The sequence below is a fragment of the Calypte anna genome, chromosome 20 (assembly GCF_003957555.1).
Source record: "Calypte anna isolate BGI_N300 chromosome 20, bCalAnn1_v1.p, whole genome shotgun sequence".
NCBI classification, from domain to species: domain Eukaryota; kingdom Metazoa; phylum Chordata; class Aves; order Apodiformes; family Trochilidae; genus Calypte; species Calypte anna.
In genome coordinates, this window is record NC_044265.1 from 14,995,540 (window position 1) to 15,020,123 (window position 24,584).

General features: G+C 45.7%; 3 protein-coding genes across 7 annotated transcripts; 2 read left to right on the forward strand and 1 right to left on the reverse strand.

The window, feature by feature from the left end:
* Positions 1-280: 280 nt before the first annotated feature.
* DDX27 (DEAD-box helicase 27) lies at positions 281-6,565 on the reverse strand. 2 transcript variants are annotated; one of them, XM_030463387.1, is made up of 21 exons: positions 6,198-6,565; positions 5,979-6,113; positions 5,819-5,878; positions 5,371-5,524; positions 4,953-4,999; positions 4,704-4,790; positions 4,115-4,220; positions 3,861-4,034; positions 3,385-3,535; positions 3,155-3,254; positions 2,906-3,047; positions 2,678-2,831; positions 2,483-2,564; positions 2,230-2,407; positions 1,988-2,094; positions 1,718-1,823; positions 1,520-1,614; positions 1,307-1,433; positions 1,011-1,095; positions 768-836; positions 281-482 (listed from the first exon to the last, which is right to left on the reverse strand). In XM_030463387.1, the coding sequence occupies exons 1-21, from the start codon at positions 6,285-6,287 to the stop codon at positions 467-469; spliced, it is 2,265 nt and encodes a 754-aa protein (XP_030319247.1). In that variant the 5' UTR covers positions 6,288-6,565; the 3' UTR covers positions 281-466. The 2 variants fall into 2 exon arrangements, with proteins under 2 accessions (XP_030319247.1, XP_030319246.1); XM_030463386.1 differs by having other exon boundaries at positions 281-487; positions 767-836; positions 6,198-6,348.
* ZNFX1 (zinc finger NFX1-type containing 1) lies at positions 6,352-17,805 on the forward strand. Of its 3 annotated transcripts, none has more exons than XM_030463383.1 (14): positions 6,352-6,514; positions 6,770-6,876; positions 7,614-9,626; positions 10,346-10,477; positions 10,739-10,887; positions 11,106-11,249; positions 11,699-11,816; positions 12,035-12,279; positions 12,396-12,535; positions 12,871-13,025; positions 13,665-13,810; positions 14,170-14,280; positions 14,970-15,065; positions 15,264-17,784. In XM_030463383.1, the coding sequence occupies exons 2-14, from the start codon at positions 6,849-6,851 to the stop codon at positions 17,694-17,696; spliced, it is 5,910 nt and encodes a 1,969-aa protein (XP_030319243.1). In that variant the 5' UTR covers positions 6,352-6,514; positions 6,770-6,848; the 3' UTR covers positions 17,697-17,784. The 3 variants fall into 3 exon arrangements, with proteins under 3 accessions (XP_030319243.1, XP_030319245.1, XP_030319244.1); XM_030463385.1 differs by having other exon boundaries at positions 6,441-6,514; positions 8,519-9,626; positions 15,264-17,805; XM_030463384.1 differs by having other exon boundaries at positions 6,441-6,514; positions 7,623-9,626; positions 15,264-17,711.
* An 84-nt stretch (positions 17,806-17,889) lies between these two features.
* Positions 17,890-24,574, forward strand: CCNDBP1 (cyclin D1 binding protein 1). Of its 2 annotated transcripts, XM_030463402.1 has the most exons (11): positions 17,890-17,978; positions 18,106-18,165; positions 18,670-18,749; positions 19,301-19,382; positions 19,827-19,923; positions 21,150-21,223; positions 21,518-21,594; positions 22,047-22,300; positions 22,645-22,705; positions 23,762-23,808; positions 24,164-24,574. In XM_030463402.1, exons 1-11 carry the CDS (start codon positions 17,912-17,914, stop codon positions 24,270-24,272), a joined length of 1,008 nt encoding a protein of 335 aa, XP_030319262.1. In that variant the 5' UTR covers positions 17,890-17,911; the 3' UTR covers positions 24,273-24,574. The 2 variants fall into 2 exon arrangements, with proteins under 2 accessions (XP_030319262.1, XP_030319263.1); XM_030463403.1 differs by lacking the exon at positions 18,106-18,165 and having other exon boundaries at positions 17,900-17,978.
* Positions 24,575-24,584: the final 10 nt, after the last annotated feature.

A 24,584-nucleotide genomic window follows, 5' to 3' on the forward strand; every position in this document is an offset into this window, starting at 1 on the left:
GACTTTAATTCCTGTGACTGTTATTTCCCCTAAGACATTTTTGTGACAGGTAGCCTGAAAACATTTGTCCCTATATTAGAAATAGGCTTCTCATAGAAATCAGGTAAGTAGTGTGGCTGAAAAGAAGATCACAAATACATAGGAACAAAGGAACAAAGCAGTAAGTGTTCTCCAGTTTTTTCCCTAAAGACTATTTGACCTACACAAAATAAAAGTCTGATAGAAAGTTGTAACATATCTCAGCTCTCAGTAGTTCTAGCTATCCTATAAAAGAGCAAGCTTTTTAGGAAAAAAAGTCTTTTATTGCTTGGGGTGCAGAGCATTTTTCACACAAAGTCTTTGAACTTGGTATTGACAAACATCTTAAAGCTCTTGTAGAACTTGAAGAAAAGCAATTCACTAGCTGAAGTTGTCTTGTTGCAGTACAAAGAAATCAAGGCCCCATAAGGAGCATATCTGACAGGTCTTACTTTCTTTTGTACCTGAAAGATAATTTGAAATTACATTCCCCCCCATCCAACTCTCAATGATTATAAAGAACAGCACTGAGCGTTTTCTAGGCAGTGCTTTCCCAAATGGAAGCCTAGGAGTGTGGTGTTAAAGGTGGTATCATTGATTGCCCCTCCCCTGCCCCAAGCATCAGAACTGCAGTAGGAGGGTAAGCTACTGCAGAACCAAGAAACCCTTTAGCAAGGGGATTTAAACAATCGCAGGAAGAAAAGAGTGGGGAAAATATACCTTGAGTAAGAAAGGAAAGGGAGCTATACCTGGACTTGAAGTTTCCTCCTTTCCTATGTTGAGCCACACCCAGGCGTTTTTGGTCTTCAAATGATGGGCTTTAAGAGAAAGGAGAGGTAATATAAAAATCACTAGAGTACATCAATAGCACAGGTACTTCTCTGTTCTGCCCACTTTTACCTCCAGTATCAAAGTATCCCTGAGAACATCCAGATATGCAAAAAGAAAATCACACCTACTAAAGTCAGCATTCACAACTGCTAAGATATTACCCAGCCCGGTACTGCTTCAGAGCCCTCCTGCTGGTATTGGTGAGCTCTTCGTCAAACACAGACAATTTTTTCTTCTGTCTGGGGCCTGAAACAGAGACCATAATTAGAATACTGGCTGCAAAGAGAAGGTCACAGAATCATTTGGTTTTCTAGAGCCTTGAGAATGACAAGTAACCACTAGGAAAAGCCAATGCACACCCTGGCCAGTACTGGTGGCAATTCCTTCAAAGATCTGTTTGTTTTACCTATTTCTAACAAAGTAAGTGCCATAATGTAAGTCAGCTGTAAAACTCCACCTGCTGGTACTGCTGCTTGTTCATCTTCTGGCAAGGCTCTGGCTCGCTTTGCTCGACGATTCCTTTTTGCCAACCGCTCAGCGTACATTTGAGATTTCAAGATTTCAAACTGTGACCTCTCCTCGGGCTGAAAATTTACAGTGATGTGAGGTTTGGTGAAGGGAAAACTAGGATAGTCTGCCCAGGGTCCCACTTGTCTCTAAGTGTACTTACTGTCATTTGGACTTTTTTCTGTCTGTCCTGCATAAATTTCTTCCTTTTCTTCTTGCCTCGTAATGCTAAGTCAAATTCCTGCAGAGCTTTAGCCACTGGAGAGATGAACAAAAACACAGGAGAAAAGAAAACTCAAAGTACAGATCAGAGTCCAGCTGCAGCTATGGAGTCCAACACAGTAGCAGTGTCATGACTCACGTTTCTCTTTCTTCCTTTCCTCACGGGTCTGGAACCAGCTCCGCTCCAAACCCTCATCCCCAGTCTCTTGTCTTCCTGTTTCCAGCTGTTTTTTTGCCTTATTGATCTGTAACAATTCAAGCCAGAAGTGAACTTTTGGTGGCTAAAAAATATCAATCTCTTAGCTTTCTGAAATAAGCAGGTTAAGTCCTTATGGATTACATCTACTCTAGATCCTAAAAAAAGACTTAAGATAAAAAAACCCAAACATTCCTTAAATAAACCACTTACCTGGGCCTCTGACTGCTGCATCTCACGTTCTTCACGCTCCAAGCACAGAACTGTATACACATCTTTCTCTAGATTCTCAATTTTCTCTCGAAATTTTAGTATGACATCTGAAAACAATACACTGTGATCATGAGAAGCAGCTCATGTAAGGTCCATCTTGTTTTTCAACACTCCTTTTGGTATCCCTCTGTAACATTCTATTCCTTGCATACTGTTCTTCTGCTTTTTACCTCAGTTCATACCTTGAGGCAGAATTCTGGCTTTCACTGGTGTTTTGGCTGTCTTCACAATATCCTTTAGCATCTTACGCTCTTCCTCACCCACAAGTGAAACTGAACGACCAGCCCTGCCTGCTCTTGCTGTCCGACCGACTCGATGAACATAGTGTTTGGCAGTGTTGGGCATAGTAAAATTGATTACCTACAACAGAAACTATCTTAACAGGGAAACAACATTAAGGGACTCATTAAAAAGCTCCATACTGCAAATACTCACTGTTTTAACACCTTCAATATCAAGTCCACGTGCAGCCACATCTGTAGCTACCAGGATATCAATCTGCTCATCCTTAAAGCGCCTGAGCAGAGACAGCAAATGCATTAGCAATGAATACAGTAATCCACTTCTGCCCTAAAACTTCAAGTTTTAACTTCTTTTTTGCCTATGACTGCCAAATAAGCCTGATCATACCTGAGTGCCTCCAGCCGCTGTGCCTGAGAGAGATTCCCATGAAGCTCCCCAACCCGTAGACCCATCAGCCCAAGTAGGATGTGCATACGGTGAGCTTGCTTCTTGGTCTGGGTGAAAAGCATCACATGATCTGGGAAGGTTCGGGTCAGTAGAGCTGAAAGAAAGTCCTCTCAGAAGCCTGCTTCATAGCCACTAACCAATTCCAGCTCTTCTTTGCTTGTCACTAACCAGATACAATGGCCTCACGGTCCCCCTCTCGGCTGGGTCTGATTCGGACAAATTCCTGCCGCAGGAAAGGGGCAACATCTGTGTTGCTGTTCACAAAAATTCGTGTGGGATTTTTCAGGGAAACAGAAGCCAGATCTTTCACCTATGAAAACAGGTAAAGAAATGAAGTTTACATAATCTCTGGGAAAAGGCTAGACAAATTTGTATTCAACTGCCTGTCTCAATATGCTTCTCAGCAGCCTGTTGTACCTCCTCTGTCATTGTGGCAGAGAAAAGCATTGTCTGACGGTGGCTGGAGCACAACCTGATTATTTCCTTCATCTGTTCCTCAAAGTATTCATCCAGCATCCTACATGGGAGAAAAACAGCAAGGTAAGGCAGCTTCATCTGGTTATAGCTAAGAAACATTACTTAAGCCAGGACAACAAAGCCTGGGAAAAGCAGAAAACTACCTTCTCATTTTTTCCTGCTTAGCCTACCTGTCTGCTTCATCCAAAATTAAAACCTCAACACTGCTCAGGTGGAAAGAAGGACAGTTGTGAAGATGATCAATCAGTCGCCCAGGAGTGGCGATAAGAATGTCTGGCCCAGCACGCAGAGCTGCTTCCTGAGTCTTCACATCTAGTCCACCTGAAAAGAGAACAGACACAGACTGCTGACTCCCTTTACAGGCTGCAGCAGAACACAGTGATGCAAATTGCCTGACAGATGGGAAACAACTTGGTTTAACACCATAATCACAACTAGAGGTGGCCTCACCTTTTCTTTCTCAGAAACCAACAAACTGGAAGTACAGCACAGAATTGGAAAGTGGGATTTCACACTACAGCACACCTACTGGAAGTATGGCTGCAATAACCATGCAGCCTTCCAGATCAGGAACACAAAATTCCCAACTCTGTACAGAAATTTATAGCAAGCTGTACAGTTCACATCAGCAACTTTAAATACTCACCTACAGCAAGGCAAGTGGTCACACTGCTGAACTGTGCCAGCTGTTTTGTGACAGAGTGAACCTGAATACCCAGCTCTCGTGTTGGCACTAGAACCAATACCCGTGTTATCGGAGCCTGACGAGGTTTGTAAATCAGGCGCTCAAGGACAGGCAAGATGAAGGCAGCCGTTTTACCTACAGAACGAAATTAAGAATTACCAAGTATTGTGAATAGCTATTTATATATGTTTTCTGAATTTTGCTCAACCCCCTACCTGTCCCAGTGGCAGCACAGGCACAAATATCCTTCCCTAGAAGGGCCACAGGGATACAAGCCTTCTGAATTGGGGTTGGTTGCTTGAAGCCAAGAGCTGTGATTGCCTAGAAAGGAGATTAAGCCATTAAACTCTGTCTCTGGTATGGCCATACCTGGAGCACTTTGCCCAGTGCTAGGTTCATCAAGCATGACAGACATGGGCACAATGGAGAGTTCAGCAAAGGGCCACATAGATGATGGGACTGGAGCACCTCACATGTGAGGAAAGGCTGATAGAGCTGGGACTGTTCAGTGTGGAGGAGACTCAGAGGATCATATCATGTATATAAATACCCAAAGGGAAGGTAAAAAGATGATGAAGTACCCAGTGGTGCCCAGTGACAGGGCCAGAGGCAATGGGCACAAAATGAAACACATATCCAAACAATGGGAATAACAGGTCCTAAATGACAATCAGACTAGCTCCCACACAATTTTATTTTTAGAGAAGCTTTAAGGAGAGAAAGAATTTCACAGTTCTGGTTGGCAGAGGGGAGGCTGTATATCATTCTTTGAAGTAAAATACGTAAAAACAACTAGATAAATACCTTTAGCAAAGGTCGTGAAAGATTCATGTCCTGGAATGACAAGTTATCATCATATTGAGAAGCATCTTCGAAAAAGCCCTCTGCTTCCTAGAAACAGTAACAACATAACAGGAACAATACAGGTAGCAACACAACATGTTTTCAGAGAGCTCTGGGCTGCTTTCTGAGCTGAAGTTTGGTAACCAAAGTCAATTTTTTCCAGAAGAAAATACTGGAGAACAACCTGGTATTATTCTGTCCAACACATACCATTTTTCCCTTTTTTGATCTCCTCCGTTCCTTCACTTTGACTGTATCTGCAGAGAAAGAGAAATATGACAGGAATTAGCAAGCATAAGCAAACAATGCATAACTACATATGGTAACTACCTTCATCTCATACTCTTTGCTCTGACAAGCTTGAGGGCAATGCCCCAGAAACAAGTACAGGCACGCAAAGGAGTAAAATGCCAAGCAAATATCCTTTCTTGGGGACAAGTTCAATTAAGGGACTATGGCTACCACTCAAAATAAGCTTGACCAAAATTGGAAGGAATGTCACAGACATAAGACAACAAAAAGTAAGAGGTTCCTGACCACTCCCAGCAAAGCTTCACTACAAACTTTTCTTCAGTGTGCTTCTAACTGGTCAGATTCTGGCTTCTGACTGTCTATGTACTGCTAATACCTGCTTTTTTGAAGATAGTTTCATCATCCAATGAATATTGAGACTCCACATCATCTTCATCCCTACTGAAATCCTCACACTCCATCTTTTTAGTCTGATTAGCCTCAGTCTCTGCATCTTCATCTCTTATTTTTGCTTGTTTAGCTTCTCTTTCCTAGAAAAAAAAAACATTAAAAAAGGGTAAAATCCTTTGTAAGCTTTTTCTTGTTTTTATGATAATTCTGGTTTTATTTACAGAGCCATGGTTTTATATAACCTTAAGCATTAACAATGGTGCATTCTCATCGGTTCAGCGACACCAGGTGTGACTGCAACCCCAGCCGAGGTGATGAGCTGCATTTTGGTCCCTGCCCGTCTGCATGCCCCCAGAGTCCACGTCTCCAACGGAAACGCAGCAGAAGACCAAACCCACACCAGGCTTTTTAGCAATGAGAGAAAAGGTCCATACCTGGATCTTCCTTTTCAGCCTCACTTTCTCAATCTTCTCATCCAGTGTCGTGGCTGCTCTCTAGGCAGGAAATCACAAAAGCGGAGCTGTAAGAAGAGACCGGGGGAGCGAGGGGCACTGCGGCTTCCGCGCTGCAGCCCCGGCCCGCCCCAGCCCTCACCTTGCCGCGGAGCTGGCGCAGCGCTGCCGCCCAAGCGCCTTCCCCGCCGGCCTCCGCCTCGCCGAAAACGAAGGAGGCGCTGAAGTCTCCTCCTGCAGGTCCCCGCCGTCCGGGGCCCGGAGCCCGGCGCAGCTCCTACGGTAACACCAGTGAGCAAAGACCGCGGGATGGCCGGACACCCCCGACCGACCGAAGCAAGTGGATCCTGCACAGCCTCACCTCCTCATCCTCGGAGTCCCCTGACTCGGGGTCCTCGGGTCCCGCGTCCCCTTCCGCGATAGTGCCCACCAGCCCCAGGCGCTGAAGCATGCCGCCCGCCGCACCGGAACCGCGCGGCACCACCTGACCCGGCGGCCGCGCAGGCGCGGAGCCGTCCCTGTGTCTTGGGGCGGCGAGGCTTGTGCCCCTCCGGGCCGAAAGGAAACCGAAACCGGCGCCCGAGTTGCTCGGCAGCAGCTGGCGGCTCTGCTCCCGGGACGCTGCTGGTATCGGAGACAGGAGCAAGGGCTCCGTATCGGGACCGCCACTGACGAACGGTACCTTGGCAACGCGGGGGCGCCGCCCGCCGGGGAAGGCAGGGGAGGGCGGGGCCGGGAGGGGTGTCGGGTGGGGGCCGACTGGTCTGAGGCTGGGGGCGGGCATGGGGCGGGCTCGGGGAGCGGCGGGGCCATTGTCGGGGCTGGGCGGGGGGCGGGCCTTGCGGGGAACTGGAAAGTGAAACTTTCGTGGCTGGGGGGTGGGGAGGGCAGGGCCGTAGCGTCGAATAGTCTGGTGCCTGTGCTTGGGTGCAGGAGCGGTGCAGACCCAAGCGCTAAAGCTGACGTCGCCCCGGGGAACTGCGGCGTCCCAGAGGAGCCCCTGGGCCGAGCGATGGAGGGTCCCCGAGACGGAGAGAGAGGTGAAGTGGGCCGGAGAACGCAGGGCAGGAGGCAGCGGAAAGCGTTGGGGGTGGTGTTGGTACGGGGGGATCCACTCCTCTCCTGACCGTGTATAGTGAAATTTCCTCTCAAGCCTAATTTCCAGCATTTCTTTATAGACCCGCGGAGTCTGGTTGGGGCCACGAGGTGATGATGCACAGCAGCAGTCTTTTTGCTAACTGTTGCTGCTAGTATTCTGTGCTTCCCTAAGGATTCTGTTGAGAACGTGATAAAGGCTATATGGTCTGTACCTCCTGCTACTCTGGGAGACTGGACTTTGTCCAGATCTGTACTTTTAACTGCTATATATAGGTACTATAAGTACTATATATTTATATATAGTATAAGCTGCTGCTGCCTTTATCATTATTTCAATGACAGCTAACTCCTGGGGAAATCCTGTCCTGTGCAGTAGACTTCATGTCTAGCCTTTTTTATCTTTGCTTTCAGTTCTGTGAAAAAGGGTTTAGTTTTTAGTGTCTTCATAGTTAAGAGAATGCTAAGCATGGTGTTTTATCTAGTATTTAGAAAAAAATGCAAAGGAAACAGTGATTTGAAAGTCTGGGAGGACATATAATGGTAGTTTTCCAACTTGATGCCAAATGTCTAAAAATTGCTGGCTATCAGGCCCAAATGCTCATGTATTTGTGTTGAAAGACAGCTAATTATAGTTGATTTATAATCAAGGAGTGCCTTGTTTGTTTGTTTTTTCTTTAAGGGCATGCAGATCATTGGGATGTTTGCTTTATACAAAAAGGCAGAAACAGAACAAATAATGTGTCAGGCCAGGCGGTTCAGTTAGAGGAAAGCCCTCAAGCCAGTAATTACACTCTTCTACTGGGGCAAAGAGAGGAGAGATTTGGTGGTGGTGCTTGGAGAGTTCCTCAATCAATCAAGAGTAAACCAAGAAACCAAGGTCTACAGGCCAACAGTAGAGCTACAGGACACTGGAATGAACAGAAAAATGAGGGAAGGAGAATGAGGCATCAGGGTGGACAAGCACATGAGAGGGCCAGAGGACCCTGGAATGAGCAAGAAAATGAGAATAAAGGAAGGAGGTATCAAAGCGGAACAGCACAGAAGAGGGCCAGAGGATCCTGGAATGTGCAAGAAAATGAGAGTAGAGGAAGGATGTATCAGGGTGGACAAGCCTGGGAAGGAGCTAGGGAACCAAGAAATGGGCAAGAAAATGAAGGTAGGGTAAGAAGGATGCAATCAGGGGAGAATCCTCATTTCTACCAGAACCCCACTCCAGGTGGTGCCAACCTAAGTGAGCAGCCTCAGCAAGTCAAAAGGATTGGCTATAAATTCCTAGAAAGTCTCCTTCAGAAAGACCCTTCAGAAGTTGTCATCACACTTGCTTCCAGTTTGGGTTTGAAGGAACTTCTTTCCCAAACAGCTATGAAACCCAATTTGCTTCAGCTCGTTTGCCAAGTGCTTCAAAAAGCATGCAGCTCCCGAATGGATAGACAGAGTGTCCAGCAGCTTCTTGGACTGGTGAGGGAGTCCAACTTTCTCAAGATCTGTTTGCCACAGTATGTGTCTGACATGATAACGGAAGCAGTCCCTGCTGTACGCCAGAAGTACCCCGTGCATATTCACAACATTGTTTTACTTCTTCAGGACCTCATCAGTGTTTTCCCAGCCAGCTCTGTGCAAAAAATCTCCATGCTCTTGACAGTCCTGCCAACATCTCTAAATGCCCTGAGAGCCTCTGGTGTGGAGATCACAGAAGAAACAGAGAAGAATCTAAATAAAGTCCAGATGCTTGTGCAACATCTGCAGGAGAAGAAACGTGAAGGCACACTGAGAGCTGATAACTGTACTCTTATGCAGCCTTGGACTGATAGTCAAGAAGAAACCTATCGTACAATGACCATTTATCCGACATATAATGAGTTACACCATGACGAGAAACCCTTTCTACGTCCCAATATTGTTTCTGGAAGATATGAGAGCACCAGCATTTATCTTGACACCCATTTTCGGCTTTTGAGAGAAGATTTTATACGGCCTTTGAGGGAAGGTATCTTCGAGCTTTTGCAGAGCTTTGAAGACAAAGGACTAAGAAAGAAAAAATTTAATGATATCAAGATCTACTTTGACACACGGATTATTACCCCTCTCTGTTCCCCAACTGGTATTGTTTACAAGGTCCAGTTTGACATAAAACCATTGAAGTTTGTACGATGGCAGAATTCCAAACGGCTGCTATATGGATCTCTGATCTGCATGTCCAAAGACCATTTTGAAACATGCCTTTTTGCCACTGTTTCTAATCGTGATAATGCGGATCTTGCCAATGGAATTGTGCAGCTATGTTTTACTGCACAGAGCCAGGCACTGCTGGCAGGGGTTCAACCCTCAGACTCCTTCCTCATGGTAGAGACAGCTGCCTACTTTGAGGCATATCGGCATGTGTTAGAAGGGTTACAGGAAATCCAGGAAGAAGATATGCCATTCCAGAAGTACATTGTGGAATGTGATACGCAGGTGAAGAATCCAACATATCTTACAGTGGATACTGCATACGACTTTGCACCCTTGATGGAAAATCCCCTGTTTGATGAAAATACTCACCCTGGTGGTTTGAGGAGGCGAAGTGTCCATGTTCTAGATCCCAAACAGTGGCCTTCAATGGAAACCTTGAGATTAGATGAGTCTCAAATGCAGGCACTGAGCCTTGCACTCACCAAGGAGCTTGCTGTTATTCAAGGACCTCCTGGCACTGGTGAGAAACATTTGCTTTAAGTCTCTGTCATTTCAGGGGTTCTCTTTGATTCCACCATTCAGGGACACTAACTTCAGAGAAAGCAAGCTGTACTGTTCCAGAGCTTTAGTCCTGTGCCTAATTTATGCTTGAGTAGCCCAGTTAGCATGAGCTGTGCAGAAGTTTAAAATATCTTTATCTGATCTTACACATTGCAAATAGACACCAACAGCACTTTTGGCTTTGCTTATGTTTGGGGAGAAAAAAATTTCAGCCATCTTTGATACCATAATTCCTATTTGTCTTCCTAGCATGTTGGAACATTGGGAGTGTTCAGCCGTGATCCTCTATCTCCATAAAGAACCACAAAACTAACTGTTATTATGGTACCTGAACTCAACAAGCGCCACTGCTTGTATTCCACTAGTATGTGGATGTTTCATGTGCAGGTCAGGTATGAAGCCAGTGTCAGAGTGGGCTGGAGGATGCAGTGGCAGAGGAAACCCTAGGTCAGGTCCAGTGTATTAACCAAAAGGCAACATGCTTGCAGAATATGGCCTTGCTCATCTACAGGCCAGAAAGACAGTGTCATTTACATCTTGTAAACATGTACCTCTTGGGTGGGCTGTCTTGGCATAGAACAGATTTGCAGCTCACAGGAAAATATTGTACCTTGTTTTGATGATTACTGTGTTTCAAGGCACTCCTTACCCTTTTCTGACTCTGAGCTTGTTTTACAGGGAAGACCTATGTGGGTTTGAAGATTGTTCAAGCTCTCTTGACTAATAAGGATGTGTGGCAAAACACAGGCCAGAAATCTCCTATCCTCATAGTCTGCTACACTAACCGTGCACTGGATCAGTTCTTAGAAGGTAAGAGTTACCTGGCTACCTGGCAAGTGTGATGAAGGGTCAGGTATAAATTATATTATAACTCTTCCCATCTTCTGGCATGATGACCTGCCCTTTTGGGTTTTTCTAGTGACTCTAGCCCCATTGACACTCAGGAGAAAATTCTCACGCAGACCAATCCAGCTTAGCATTTGCAGGCAAAGGGTGTTCCTCCCACCCATTGTACTGCTACAAAAAAGAGAGTTTTTATTTTTAGTACTAATATTTATCTTTCATTACCAGGAATCTACACATTCCAAAAACATGGGATGGTGCGTGTTGGGGGCAGAAGTAGCAGTGAGGTCCTGAAGCAATTCACCCTGAGTGAGCTAAGGAAGAACTGTAACTTCCGATACAACTTGCCAATGCATCTCCGCAGAGCCTATGTGAATGTATGTGCAGGCTTCAGCTGAGATTATGGGGCTGAGTTGTGGCTACATTGGAGGGGCTAACTAAACTTCCTTCACACCTATTCTTTCACCTTGTCTTACACTGAAGTCAGCCTCTTAATTCTTCTTTCCTTGTTCCCTTTATAAGTTTTTCACCTTGCTTTTTCTCAACTTTGTTTCTCCAAGTATGATGATGCCTCCTTTGTCTTTGTTATGAATAGATAACTAGTGAGATGAAACAGGCCGAACAGGAGCTCTATGAAGGAGCAAAGCGCTTAGAGTGCACAACATCTGGAGTTCTGCGTGAGTGCCACTTGAAAGCATGTATTGCCCCCCAGCACTGGGACAGCCTCATGAATGGACTGGTAAGAGACATCCCTTTCTTCTGAGTCCAGCAGTCCCAATGTATGCTTACTACCCTTTCTGCTAATATATATGAGGTTCCCCAAGCACACTTTTTTTTGGCATCACTTGGCTACTAGGGAGGTGATGGAGTGAGTAGCATGCTGTGCCAAGCGACAGGAGTCTAAACTGGGTGGGGCAGGCAGGGGCTTTGAATATTTCTCATTTAAACTGTTGAAATTCTAGGTGATCTTTATGAGCATAAAAATACAAATGCCCTAATGATACCCTCTTAAACTAAAGGAGAGGAGGGATGCTCTTTCTGAAGCTGTGAGACTGTTCAGGCTTTCTAGCTTTAGAGGTCTCTCAGAAGACTTGTCCTAGTTTCCCGCTGCTGCAGGGTGTTGCTTTAGCATCACCCTAAGGCTCTGAAGTGACATAGGCCTTGCTGATTTGATTTTCATTGTATTAGGATTATGAGGAGTTCTGCTACAGTGGTACACAACACTCAAAGATTCTGGAGTGGCTGGGCCTTGGTGTAACTCTCTTCACTCGGAATGCTGCACAGAATATAGGAGCTGAGAATCCAGGTAAAAACAAAACAAACCAGACAGACACACACCATCCTCTACAGGTGTGTGTCTACGTAGTGCATATGTGCCAGAGACACTGCTACTTACCACTGAAAGATACATGATACCCTAAAGTAGTGGAAAGAAGACTAGCCTAAATTTCCATATAGTGATTTGACTGCTGCAGTATGATTCCTCTAGAGTGTCTGTAGCTTACCGCATGGTGACTCTCACAGGCAGTCCTCAGGAGAGAGAGGAGGAGTGTGAAGGTAAAGCAGAAGAGCTTTTGGAGATCCCAGAGGAGGCTGACCTGATTCAAGCTGACAGAGTGATTGAGCACGAAGAAGCAGTAAAGCCTCAGGGAAGGAAAGAGGAAGACCACAGAGCTGTTCAGGAACTAGCCAGTGTTCTGTTGGCTATGAAGCTGGAGGGCCAGGAAGAAGAAACAGCCCAGCCACAACAGAAGACTGCACAGTGGGAGGTAACTGCGTGCACTAGCATGCTCTGGCTCTGCTTGGCTGTATTGAGTAACAGGAGCATGTGGATAAAAGAGAATCTTTGTACCATAACTGCTTACTGGGGAGCTTTTTTTTCCAGACAACTGCTGCTCAGAGGAAGAAAATGAAACAGAAAGTGAAGTTTGAGCTCCGTAAACTGAGTACAATGACAGAGCTGGAGGCCAGGGCTATTCAGGATCTGTGGCAACTAGATCTGAGCTCACGCTGGAGGCTTTATAGGTGACAAAGCTATTTTGCAGAGTCTGTCAGGCAAATCTTTCCTAGAACTCTCCCACTTTCCAAACTCTTTCTTTCAAGCCACTGTGTTTCTTTCCATATCTTGTCAGGTCCTATGTGAACATGCTTGTTCTTATCTTCCTTGTATTGCACAGGTAGTTCTGTCACCTCTACTGTGTGTGTTTGGGACTAAGCACAGATGCTAGTAATCTCTTGCCCAAATGACACAGAGGAATTTTTGAACTTCCTCTTTCTCTTTCTTCTAAGAATCAGCTCAGAACTTCTGTGTCATTATACTGTTTCCTTTGTTGTGTGTGATAATGGCACTTTCTTCTCAGGCTTTGGCTGCAGACCTATCAGGGGTCGATTCGACAGAGGATTCTGCAGCATGAGCAGCAGTATCAGGCAGCAGCAGAAAGGCTGACAGAACTGAGGCTGCAAGAAGATCTCTGCATTCTTAAGGAGGCCCAAGTTGTGGGGATGACAACTACAGGTGCACAGCTGTTGGGAAGCAAACCAGTATTTCACTGCATCCAGTAATGGTTAAAGGGCCGTTTTGCCAAAATATTAATATCATGTGCTGCCTGACAAGCCTTGGTCAGGCTCTGTATTAGTCTGTAGCCTCCTTAATCTCTGACTGCCTTTGCAAATGTGGCTGCTGTGTGAATTGTCAATTAACTGCATGAGCAGTTTCTGTGAGTTCTTGCAGTCCCTCCACTTCAGGCAGTGTTCTCCTTATAGAAATGCTCTGCTTCTTGTGCCTGAGTAAAGCACAGGTAATATCTGCACTGCTATTCCCACATCACCTTCGGCTGGTAACAGTGTCAAGTCAATTGAACCCTTTGGAGAAGGGGAATTTTGTGTTTATGTGTAGCATGTATTGAGTAGCTATCTTATGTCTGAAAAGGACCAAGGTATAAGACTCTAATCCCCACCTACCTTCCCTAATAACTCTTCATATGGAAACCATGGAGCTGTTTTAAAGTTCAAAAAGCTGAGTCTTGAAATGGGGAATTTTAGGAAGAGCTCCAGTCTTTTCTAGGACACAGCCTACTTCTCTCCCTGAAAACTCCTGTCATACTGCTTGCTTGCAAGGATATTCAGCTAAGCTTTACCATGTCTCTGTGCTCAGGTGCTGCCAAATACCGTCACATCTTGCAAAAAGTAGAGCCACGAATTGTCATTGTAGAGGAGGCAGCAGAGGTACTTGAGGCTCACGTCATTACTACTCTGAGTAAAGCTTGCCAGCACCTCATCCTCATTGGAGATCACCAGCAGGTAACATCCATGACTAATGCCTCTAGCTGTTGTGCAAATTAAGTAGAATCTCTTATCCAAACACCATATGTGAAAGCTTGACAAGACTTACTGCTCCCTAGCTTCCACAGGTCCTGTCCCATGCAGTTTTGGAGAAGAGCTCCCGTGGGATTTATATTTTGGTTTAACTGATATGATTTTACATGTGCTTGTATCAGTTGTGACTGTTTCTAACTTTGATGCTTAGCATTCCTGCAACAGTCAAGTTGATGGCCTTTCTATGGGGGACCAGTGACAGAAAAAGGGATGAGAGAGGTATCTTACTAGTACGTAGGAAAAGTGCTAAAACACAGACTTCTTTTTCATCCCTTCTTTTTCAGTTGTGTCCTAGTGCAAATGTATATGACCTGGCCAAGAACTTCAATCTGGAAGTGTCTCTTTTTGAACGGCTGGTGAAAGTCAATTTCCCCTTTGTCCGTCTGACATACCAGGTAAGGAAGAGCTATCAAAAACTCCATTGCATTTGAGTGGTTTTAAGTTTGCGATACAATTAGGTTTATATTTCTATTCTCAGAGCAGCCTACAAGAAAAGAATGTGCTATTTAATTCCTCAAAAGAATGACAAGAGCTGTCAAACTGCCACGCTGTTCCAGTATATTTCCAATTGTTTAGTGGTGTCATCCACAACACTGTGGTTCCCACATGTTTTAGTGCAATGAAAATATCTTGTTGTGGCATCTGAAACTTCCAGAACTCTGGACACTGACAGCACAAGTCTTCTCATGCTGCTTCCTGCTAAATTGCTATTAATCATCTAATTGGTACCTGGAGAAGTTAATTCTACTTCCAGCAGACCTGTATTGAGGGGTTAGGATGAGGTGCTGGATTTTGTTATCTAGAATGCTGTTTTTAGATTTGCACTGAAACCAGCATTCTAATTACAGCAGCCTTGCCAGATAATTTTATTGAAAATACTCTCCTCCTACTACCTCTGTAAGTGTGGGTGGTGGCAGAAATGGGGTGGGGGAGGGTGGGGATTGAGAGGTGCTCTCTTTCGACTTGCTGTAAAGTCATCCTTAGCTCACATTTAACTACAGTCTGTAGCAGTGGAATAACTTAATATTGACATGGAAACATGGTGCTTCTTCCTCAAGTGTGATAAAGCTCCTTTGTGTTTCAGCACCGTATGCGTCCTGAAATTGCCCAGCTTCTCAGTCCTCATATTTATCAGGACCTGGAGAACCATCCTTCTGTCCTGAAGTATGAGAACATAAAAGTGAGTTTTCAGCAATCCAAGCAATTGCTTTTGTCCTCTATTGCTGGCTTAAGTGACTTTCTGCAAAATATATTGTGTTCAAGGAATTAAAATTCTTAGATCAAGTTCAGGTATTGAAATTTATACCTGAATCAATGAAATGTGTGATAGAGAATTAGACAAGAATACTGTTTCTGACATTTCTTTCTCTTGTTTCAGGGGGTCGTAGCTAACCTCTTCTTTGTGGAACATGATTTTCCAGAGCAAGAGATTCAGGAAGGGAAGAGCCACCAGAACTCTCATGAGGCCCAGTTTGTGGTGGAACTGTGCAAATACCTCTTGTGTCAGGATTACCTACCTTCTCAGATCACCATTCTCACTACTTACACTGGACAGCTTTTCTGTCTGCGTGAGCTGATGCCAGCCAAGACCTTTGCAGGTGTGAAGGTTCATGTAGTAGATAAGTACCAGGGGGAGGAAAATGATATTATTCTGCTGTCACTTGTGCGGAGCAACAAAGAGGAGAGAATTGGGTTCTTACAGATCCCTAATCGGATATGTGTTGCATTATCCAGAGCTAAGAAAGGGCTGTATTGCATTGGAAATATGAGAATGCTGGGCAAGGTTCCTCTCTGGAGCAAGATCATTCACACTCTTCGGAAGAAAGGTCACATTGGCTGCTCATTGCCGCTTTGCTGTCAAAACCACCCTGAAACCAGAACACTGGTATCTACAGCAGCAGATTTCAGCAAGGTTCCAGAAGGAGGCTGCAGTCGTCCCTGTGAATTTAGGCTGAGTTGTGGACATGTCTGCATGAGGGCATGTCACCCATATGACACAGAGCACAAAGAGTATCAGTGCCTGAAGCCTTGTCAAAAGGTGCTTTGTGCAGATGGGCACCGCTGTCCACGGTCATGTTTTGAGCCCTGTGGACCATGCATGGTCATAGTAGAGAAAACAATTTCTAAGTGTGGTCACCTGCACATGGTGCCATGCTCTACTCCAGACAGTGAGTTTCTTTGCCAAGAACCTTGCCAGAAAAAATTGAACTGTGGGCACACATGCAACAACTTCTGTGGGCAGGAATGCACTAAGTGGTGTCCTGAACTGGTCACGGTCACACTGAAATGTGGCCACAACCAAAAAGTTAAATGCTGGATCACTGAGGAGATGAAACTTGGGAAGCCAGTGGAATGTAAGACTAAATGTTCTGTCACACTGGAGTGTGGCCATGTATGCTCAGGCTCCTGTCATACCTGCTTTGAAGGAAGATTTCACAAGCCATGTAACAGCCCATGCAAACGCTTCTTGGTCTGCTCCCACAAGTGTCAGCAGCCCTGTGTTACAGAATGTCCTCCCTGTCAGCTGGAATGTCAGAATCACTGTATCCACAGTAGATGTAAAAAGAAATGTGGAGAGAGATGTTTTCCATGTGCCGAGCCATGCGAGTGGCAGTGCCAGCACTACCAGTGTACCAATCTTTGCTCTGAACCATGTAACAGGCCTCGCTGCAATGTGCCATGCGCTAAGATGCTGCGCTGTGGGCATCCATGCATTGGATTTTGTGGAGAGCCCTGCCCAAAGAAGTGCCTCATTTGTGACCGTGAGGAACTCACACAGATCTTCTTTGGCTATGAGGAAGACCCAGGCGCTCGATTTGTACAGCTTGAAGACTGTGGACATATCTTTGAATCCCAAGGTCTTGACCATTATATGGATGATGATGGTGATATCATCAAGCTGAAGGTATGCCCTATCTGTCAGACACCTATCAGAAAGAATTTGAGATATGGCACCATTGTGAAAAGGCGGCTAGATGAGATAGAAAAGGTAAAAGAGAAAATCCAAGGCCCAGCACAGGAAATTGAGTCTAGCAGACAAAGACTTCAAGCTGCACTGACAGGGAATGCTGTTTTGCAGAGGAATCTACCCCTGGAGTACCTCATGCTAAAGAACAAACTAAAAACTTCTGCTCTCTCCACAACGAGTATTGGACTAATTCAGAACCAGCTTAATTTCTATGAACGTGTAGCAGACCTAACCAATTCTATGAACAAGATTGACCCGAGTGAAAGGGGAGGGCTGAGAACACGGCTGCATGAAGTCCAGGAGTGGCTGGATAAGCCACGCCTCAGCTTTACAGGACAGGAACTATCTGACCTGCAGTCCGAGCTGCAGAGACTGACCTATCTGGTGAGCCTCTTGGCGATGTGCAAAGGCGTAGGTACAATGATTACACCAGCGCTTGCAGCAGAGATTGCCAGCACACGTCAGGTCCTGGATAGGACCCAGAAATTGACGGAGAAGGAGGAGGCTGCAGTGGTGGCTGCCCTGGAGAGGCTCAGTGCTGCCCTGCCCGTGTCGGGACTGGGCATTTCCGAGGCTGAGCGGGTGCAGATCGTCAGCGCTGTTGGCTGTCCCCGCGGCCACTGGTTCAAGTGCAGAAATGGGCACATCTATGTGATCGGGGAGTGTGGCGGGGCGATGGAGAGGAGCAAGTGCCCTGAATGCCAAGAAGTCATCGGGGGCACGAACCATGCTCTGGACAGCACCAACAGCTTGGCCCCCGAGATGGACGGGGCGACTCACGCAGCCTGGTCCGAGACGGCCAACAACTTGCTCAACTTCGAGGACCTGCACCAGCTGCTCTAGCGGGAATCTCCGCTCTTTCCAATGTCCTTGCCCCTCCCCGCCCCTCCCCGCCCCTCCCGTCTCCCCACCACTAAAGTGCCTCCCTCCCACTAGAACTGGTCTGTGCGCGCGGGGCCGGAAACGAGGGAGGGTACGGGAGGGGCCAGCCTCATGGCTGCCGTTCCCCGGAAGCGGATGTGACCTACACCGAGAGGGCGGTGGCCGCGACCGCACCCATGGAGGCGCGGGAGCCGCTGCGGGAGCTGCGTCAGGCGTTGCGGGCAGTACTGGCGCGGGTCCGAGGTGGGGGCCGGGTCTGAGTCCGAGTGGGAGGCGGGGGCCGGGCCAGGCCAGGCCAGGCCAGGCCAGGCCAAGCCAAGCCAAGCCAGGTCAGGTCTCCGCTGGCTGAGCTCTCTCTCTGCCGTTACAGAGGGCGAACCGGGCGAGGGCCGCGAGGCGTTCGAGCTGCCGCGCTTCTGGGACGCACTAGGTAGGGGTGGGGTGCGGGGTCCGAACGGGGTTGGGCTGCGCTGGAGGTGCCGGTTGGGCCAGGGGCGGGCGCTTTGGGCGGCCGTCCGTGGTGCCAGGGCGCGGCAGCGCTCCGGCTCGGGGGGCCGTCGGGATGTTGGCGCTGGTAAAGCAGCGGCCGGTGTCGGAGGAACTGTCACATCGAGGTTTTTAAAGCCTGAGAGCCCATCCCGGTGAAGATGACGTGGACCAGGACACACAGTAGGGTTGTAGACGTCAGCACCAGCTAAATGAAAAAAAAAGTACACAAAGCACACATACAACAAGCAAGGCTCAAATGCACTATGGAATTTTTAATCTGTTTGCGTTTTTTTTTTTTTAATTTATTGGAAGGAAGAAATAGCAATCAGATGGCAATCAGATAGGGCAAGGTAGTATCAGAGATATGTCTTATCCAGCTTCTCTGTTCTTCTGTCTTTTTCTCAAGTTACTTTTGATTCTTTTGTTTCCATTAAATCCTTTTTAGGTCAGACATTCAAAGTAACTTCACAGGAAGCTACAAAGCTGAGTCTGGCATTCTCAAGGCCTCCACTGACTTCTGCAGAGGTGAGGGAAAGCCCCTGCAGACTGAAATTACAGTGTGTTTGACAAGTTTCAGGCATCTCTTTATTGAGTTGACTAAAAGCCAACTGTTTCAGTGCCAACAAGGGATATCAGTAGGGGCTTTGCATCACAGGGTGTATTAATCCAGTTCAAGAACTGCCCAGAGAACTGATATCTTACACTGCTGTCTTTAACAGCTGGTTGCTGATAGAGGCAGGGTATCGAGCAGTACAGACCTTAGATCCAGCAAAGAATGCACAGCACTTTCTGCTGTTGTTTGAGAGAAGTTTGTCACACCTCTGTTTGGAGGGAAAAAAAAAAAAAATCTCCAGTTCAGAATAACGATCTAAGATACTCTTCTACCACACAAGGATGGCTTATAGTGTACACAGCTTGCTTACGGTACCTTTTTGTGCTGTTTGTTTCTCAAGCAAGATGGCACTTACTATGCTTCCCTTTTCTTAAAACAATCTGAGTATAAGTGATTGTGAGATTTTAAATGCAATGCAGCCATGGGCTACCCATGGTTAATCCATTCACATCTCAATTTTCAGGACTGCCAGAAACTGAGTGAAGATGTCCAAAATGCCATTCTTGCAGTTGCCACAGTGTACTACTGGCTCCCCAAGGGCCAAGGTGAGATAGTGACAGCAGAGCAGTTATCAATAAATGCAGTGGTGTTTTTTTGCCACTGTGTAAAGAAACCCAGTATTTTAGAGCTTAATATGTTATCTTGTATCTGCAGGAGAGTAAGTTATCAGGAGCAGTTAGTCCCATTATCAGCTGTCCCATAGGCTTGCAACATGTTTATGAGTGAACTGCTTACTGTCTACTGCAAATTTCCATCTGTGAAACAGTGGTAACATAGGATCTGATAGAGCATTCATATTTATAAAACACTCAGATCCTTGCCCAAAGTAATTGTGGAACTGGGAAACATATTGTTTCTTTCAGAACAGTTGTAACTTCATTTATGGCCTGTGCACACAATCGGAGCAGTCTGTGTGTTGTCTTCAGCAGTTGCTTTCTGTCCGTGTTGACGTAGTGGCAACTTTCTTGATTTTTCTCAATCTCAACCAGGTACTACTCTTCGGAAGATGGTACGAGATGCTACCACTGAAGTAGTGGAAGGAATGATCCAACTCACAGAAACAATTCTCAGTGCTCCATTGGAGAGGTAGTAATTTTCCAGAAAAAAAAGGAAGACAAAGTTATAGGTATACTTGTTAGGAAGCAGCAAGGGCAGAGCTTTTCCTAAGGTAAGGAGGCAGGCAGAAGCAGAGCCTTGTTATGATTCAGGAAGAGGCAGTGGCCTCATCTGCAAGGGTCCTGTCCCCCTGTACCAGAGTTGATCAGAGCAGTGCTGGTGAGGGGACCAAGGTTCACTTCATATCGTCAGGCAAGCCCATAGTGATGAGGTCGGACTGGAAAGTCTAGCCAACAAGTCAGTATAGGGTCAGGACTAGAGAGTAACCAGCATTGGACACCATCCAGCAATTGCTCAGCATATCCATTGCAATGAGTTTGGGTCTCAAGTAAAGGCAGGAAGGTCAAATCAGTGGGTCAGGATCCAGGTCAGAATCAGGGGCATATGAGACTGCGTGCAGACACAGCTGTTGCACGAAGAAGGCCCAGTGGTAGAATGTCAGGCTAAAAACACCTCTTAGGGTACGGAAGGGCTGGTGCTCACTTAGAATCATAGAATGGTTGGGGTTGGAAGGGACCTTAAAGATGATTTAATTCTTATGCCCTGCATGGGTAGCGACACCTCCCACACCCAGCTTTCTTCACAGTACCTCTTGTCAGCAAAGAGCTGACCTTGTACTTAGCCCCACCTTCTAGGAGGGTGGAGTACACTGAAGGCCCTGAAAGTACCCACTTGTTCCATGACCAAGTCAGACAACATGGAGAATTACTTTCATCCTATCTCTACCAAGGAAAGATGCTGGAAGCAGTATCAACGTGCTGGATAGTATTTGCAGTTTGGTAGGTTTTCCTCTTTGCTGTGAACTATCAAGCACAATGATTGCACAGCTTTATAAAGGTAGTTATAGGACTCCAGTGGACCACTTCCTCTTTACAGATACATGCCACTGTCCTTAGGCAGAATTCAGCAATCTCTAATATAGACTTCTGATTTCCATGGGTTCTGAAAGATAAGTAATATGCCTAAGCATGTTTGGAGGCCTTTGTAAGAGGCTCCTGCTTCTTGTTGCAACAGATAATTATATAAGTACGAGCCAGCACTTCTTGCTTTACAGACATGAAGTACTAGTGACAAGCTGTTGGTGACATCTTCCCAGCAGAGATTCTACTAGCTTGGATTGTCTTTGGTGCAGAAAATAAACCCACAGTCTAACAGAGTGGTGGTATTTGGTCTTTTGTGATTTTGTTTCGTTTCAGCTTGTCTCAGGAGCAACTTACATCAACTGGTGGTGTGTGGGAGGCATGTGAGCAAGTGTCCAACCTGCCACGAGGTACGTATTGTACATGCAGAACAACAGAACTAGGACATGTCTTGGGGTATCAATAGCCCTTGTAAGGTGCATTTTAGCTAGTGCAATGAAGGCTTGGTCATTCTGCAAAACTGTCTGAACCTGTCTGTTTTTGTAATGTACAAACTTAGAAGCCAAGCGTGTCAACAGTGCAGCTCTGAGCTCTGCAGAAAGTTTGGTTCTGCAATCTCAAGATCTAATGATTAAAAATCAAGGTGAATGTGATATTATTTGATTCAGTGCAGTGCCACAGTTTTCATCCTTTTGCTTTTACAGATAACCAGGCAGCAGTTGTGTCAACTCTGACTGCATGTCTAGGTGTGGTCAAAGATGCTCTGGAGGAGATGGAACATGTAAGGAAGCCCTTAAGTCTTCGAGGAACCTGCACTGATGGTTCAGTTATGCAGCTCAGAGGTTGTTTCATATACAGGCTTTTGACTGAAATTTTTTTTTATGTGAGCTAGATTATTGTATTGTGCCTGAGTCTTAAGGAGTTTTTAACATAAATGTGGTTTACTTTATACATGGTTTCCATAAAACTATGTCCTGAATTGTGGGGTGGTGTGGTAGGGCAGTTTAGGTTGATGTAAAAATGGCACTATTTGCCGAGATTTTTGTTTGCTCTGTTGAATTGAAATGGGGGGTTTGTTTTTCTAATCCAGTCCTGGCAGGATTATCAGAATCTGGCAACTGAGATGCTGACTGGAGAGAGATTCCTCCATAAATTATGTGTACACTGTCTGGATTATTTTTTCCCTTTCCTTTTGGGTATTGTTGGAACTGATGTCAGGCTCTGGGTTTTCAGGCTCTGGTGGAAGGGCAAGACCCTTACAGCGACATCATGGAAGATGAAGAGCTGGGCTTCCGGGGCAACAGAGATACATACTGGTCAGAAGCTGACCGGAAGCTGCTTAACTCCTGCATGGGATTAATGAAGGCTTCTAAAGCTTGTCTGAAGAAGGTGTTGAGTGTAGTGAAGGCTTATGGCAAAGCTGATTCTCCAGAGCAGATTGCTCAGCTGGATGATGTTGCAGATATTGCTAATGAGATCAGCCCAAGGTAAGCAGGCCTCTCTCCATGCCCTTTTTTCTCTAGAGTAGTCCCTGTCTTGAGGTCTAGAAAGTGGATGAGGAAAACCTTTAGGATACTGAAGCTGTGATCAGGTGGTGGAAGCAGGTGTGGGGGAAAGACATATGTTGTGGCTTGGGGTGGAGCTGTGTCATTCTAAGGTGAGAGTGGCACACAGAGAAGGCAATGAGACATCCCAGGAGCATGGCTGACACTGTCTCCTTGTCATGCACTGACATTGCTGACTTACATTCTGGGTGGGCACAGGATGTGACGAGGATTCATGCATTGTGCTATAAGAACCTTTCTCCCATTGATTTCCTCTTCTGTTCTAGTGTTGATGAGCTTGCACTGAGCATGTATCCACCTATGAACCAGCTAGCTGTGCGACTCAATGTAAGTATCCACAGCCTGCATGTGGGTCTGCTCACTTGGCTGTAGAGAAGGGGTGGAAATCAAATTGGAAAGGATATCTGACTGTCAGGGAGAGGTTGGTGTTAGTGACTGTCTCAGTAGCAAGTTCTTAGGGATGAAGAGTCCCCTCTTGTTCTTCCACACATAGCTTCCTTCGGGTGGAAGTGCATGTCTTATCTTTACTTCTTCAGGGAACAGCATGGCCACTTGTGTTTTCGCTCTGAACTGTAATCCATAGATCTATCCAGTGACTACCTCAGGAAAGTGAGATCTGAGGCTGCTGATGTGCTGCATGTCTGTTTCCTTCCTTGAGTAATGTAGACTTGGTCGAATAGAGTTATCTAAATTAAAAAGAAAAATTAAAAATTCTCACAATGGGCATAGTTAAGTACTGAAACAAGCTGCTCAGAGAAGCAGTAAATTCTCATCTTTGGCATTACTCAAAATTCAGTTGGGCAAGGCTCTGAGCAACCTGACTGAATCTGAGGTAGGCAGGTAGGCCTTGCTTTGAGGAGGAGGCTTCATGAGATAACTTGCAGGAGTCCCTTGCATCATAAATTAAATATGCATCTTCTCTGATCTGAGATTTTTATTCTTAATTCTGGTTCCATGCCTTTAGTCAGAAGTTTGATGTTTTGGGGTAAAAGAGAAGGTGCTGCTTAATACCAATTGCATTATGGTCAGTCATTTCTGCCTGACCATTTTCAATTTCATGCCTTAGTTGGAGTTGCGTGTTTCTAATAGGCTTACTTTTATAAATAAAAAAAAAGAACAAACCACAAAACAAACATTTTATCGTATGCTTTAGAAAGCAGCCTGTCTTTATTTTCACCTGTCCCAGCCAGTGGTAGATTGAGAGATACTACCATCACGGTGGTGATAGCTAGCTTCCTTCTGCATCAGGATGTACGGCAGTTCTGCTCATTCTTGGTTGTATTAAGCATTCCTGCACCCCCTTTTATTTTCCACTGCTGCTCACCACCTGCTTTCCATGATTGGCTCCCTTTATTTCCCTTTTCTTTCCCTGTTTCTTTCTAGGCTGCTAAATTGGCCTCGGTGTTAAAGAAAGTCTTAGAGATTACAAAGTGAGTATCATTTACCGTTTTATAGGGATGTGTGTGTTTCCTGCTATGAGGGTTGGTATCATTCTCCCTTTTGTCAAAGATGACTCAATTCTAAACAGTAAATGCTGCATTTTGGAATAATTATGATCTTATCCACTCACAAAGGGACAAGAATAAGAAAAGGATAGTAGGGATGAAGACACAGACAAATACATTCAAGTTTGGGACTAGAGATACAGATGTAAGTCCTTCCTTGCTGAGGACAGTCTGGGGCTGTAGCAGTCCTGTGGTAATTCAGCACTTCACAGTGTTGTCTGGATGCATAGGTGTAAGACACTCAAGAGGCTTTCCTAATGAATTCCTTCCACTTTTGCAGGGCAAGCCATGTATGTCCACCATCAGAGGAAGGCTGGGTGCAGTTTCTAACTGGTGCAGTAGATCACAACATGAACAAAATCAAGAACTTCACACAGCATCAAATTTAGTTCTTCCATGTCTACATGTGTTGCTGCCACTGTCTCTGGCATATACCTGTTCAGTGATTCTCTCTGTTCTCCAGCTACTGGGAGAATGGTGAGAACACTGTTCTTTGGAGAGAACTTTACTGCCACTTGGTAACAGCAGTTTTCCACTGGGAAGCTGCTCTTTGCCATTCCAGAAGGTGTTATTTCACTTGGATTTCGGGGATGGTGCAGTGCTGCATTTTAATGCTGTGAACATGCCCCATTCTGCAGACATGACAACTACTATGGGGTTCAAAGAACAATAAAATATTGCTAGATTTGCTTGAGTGGCTT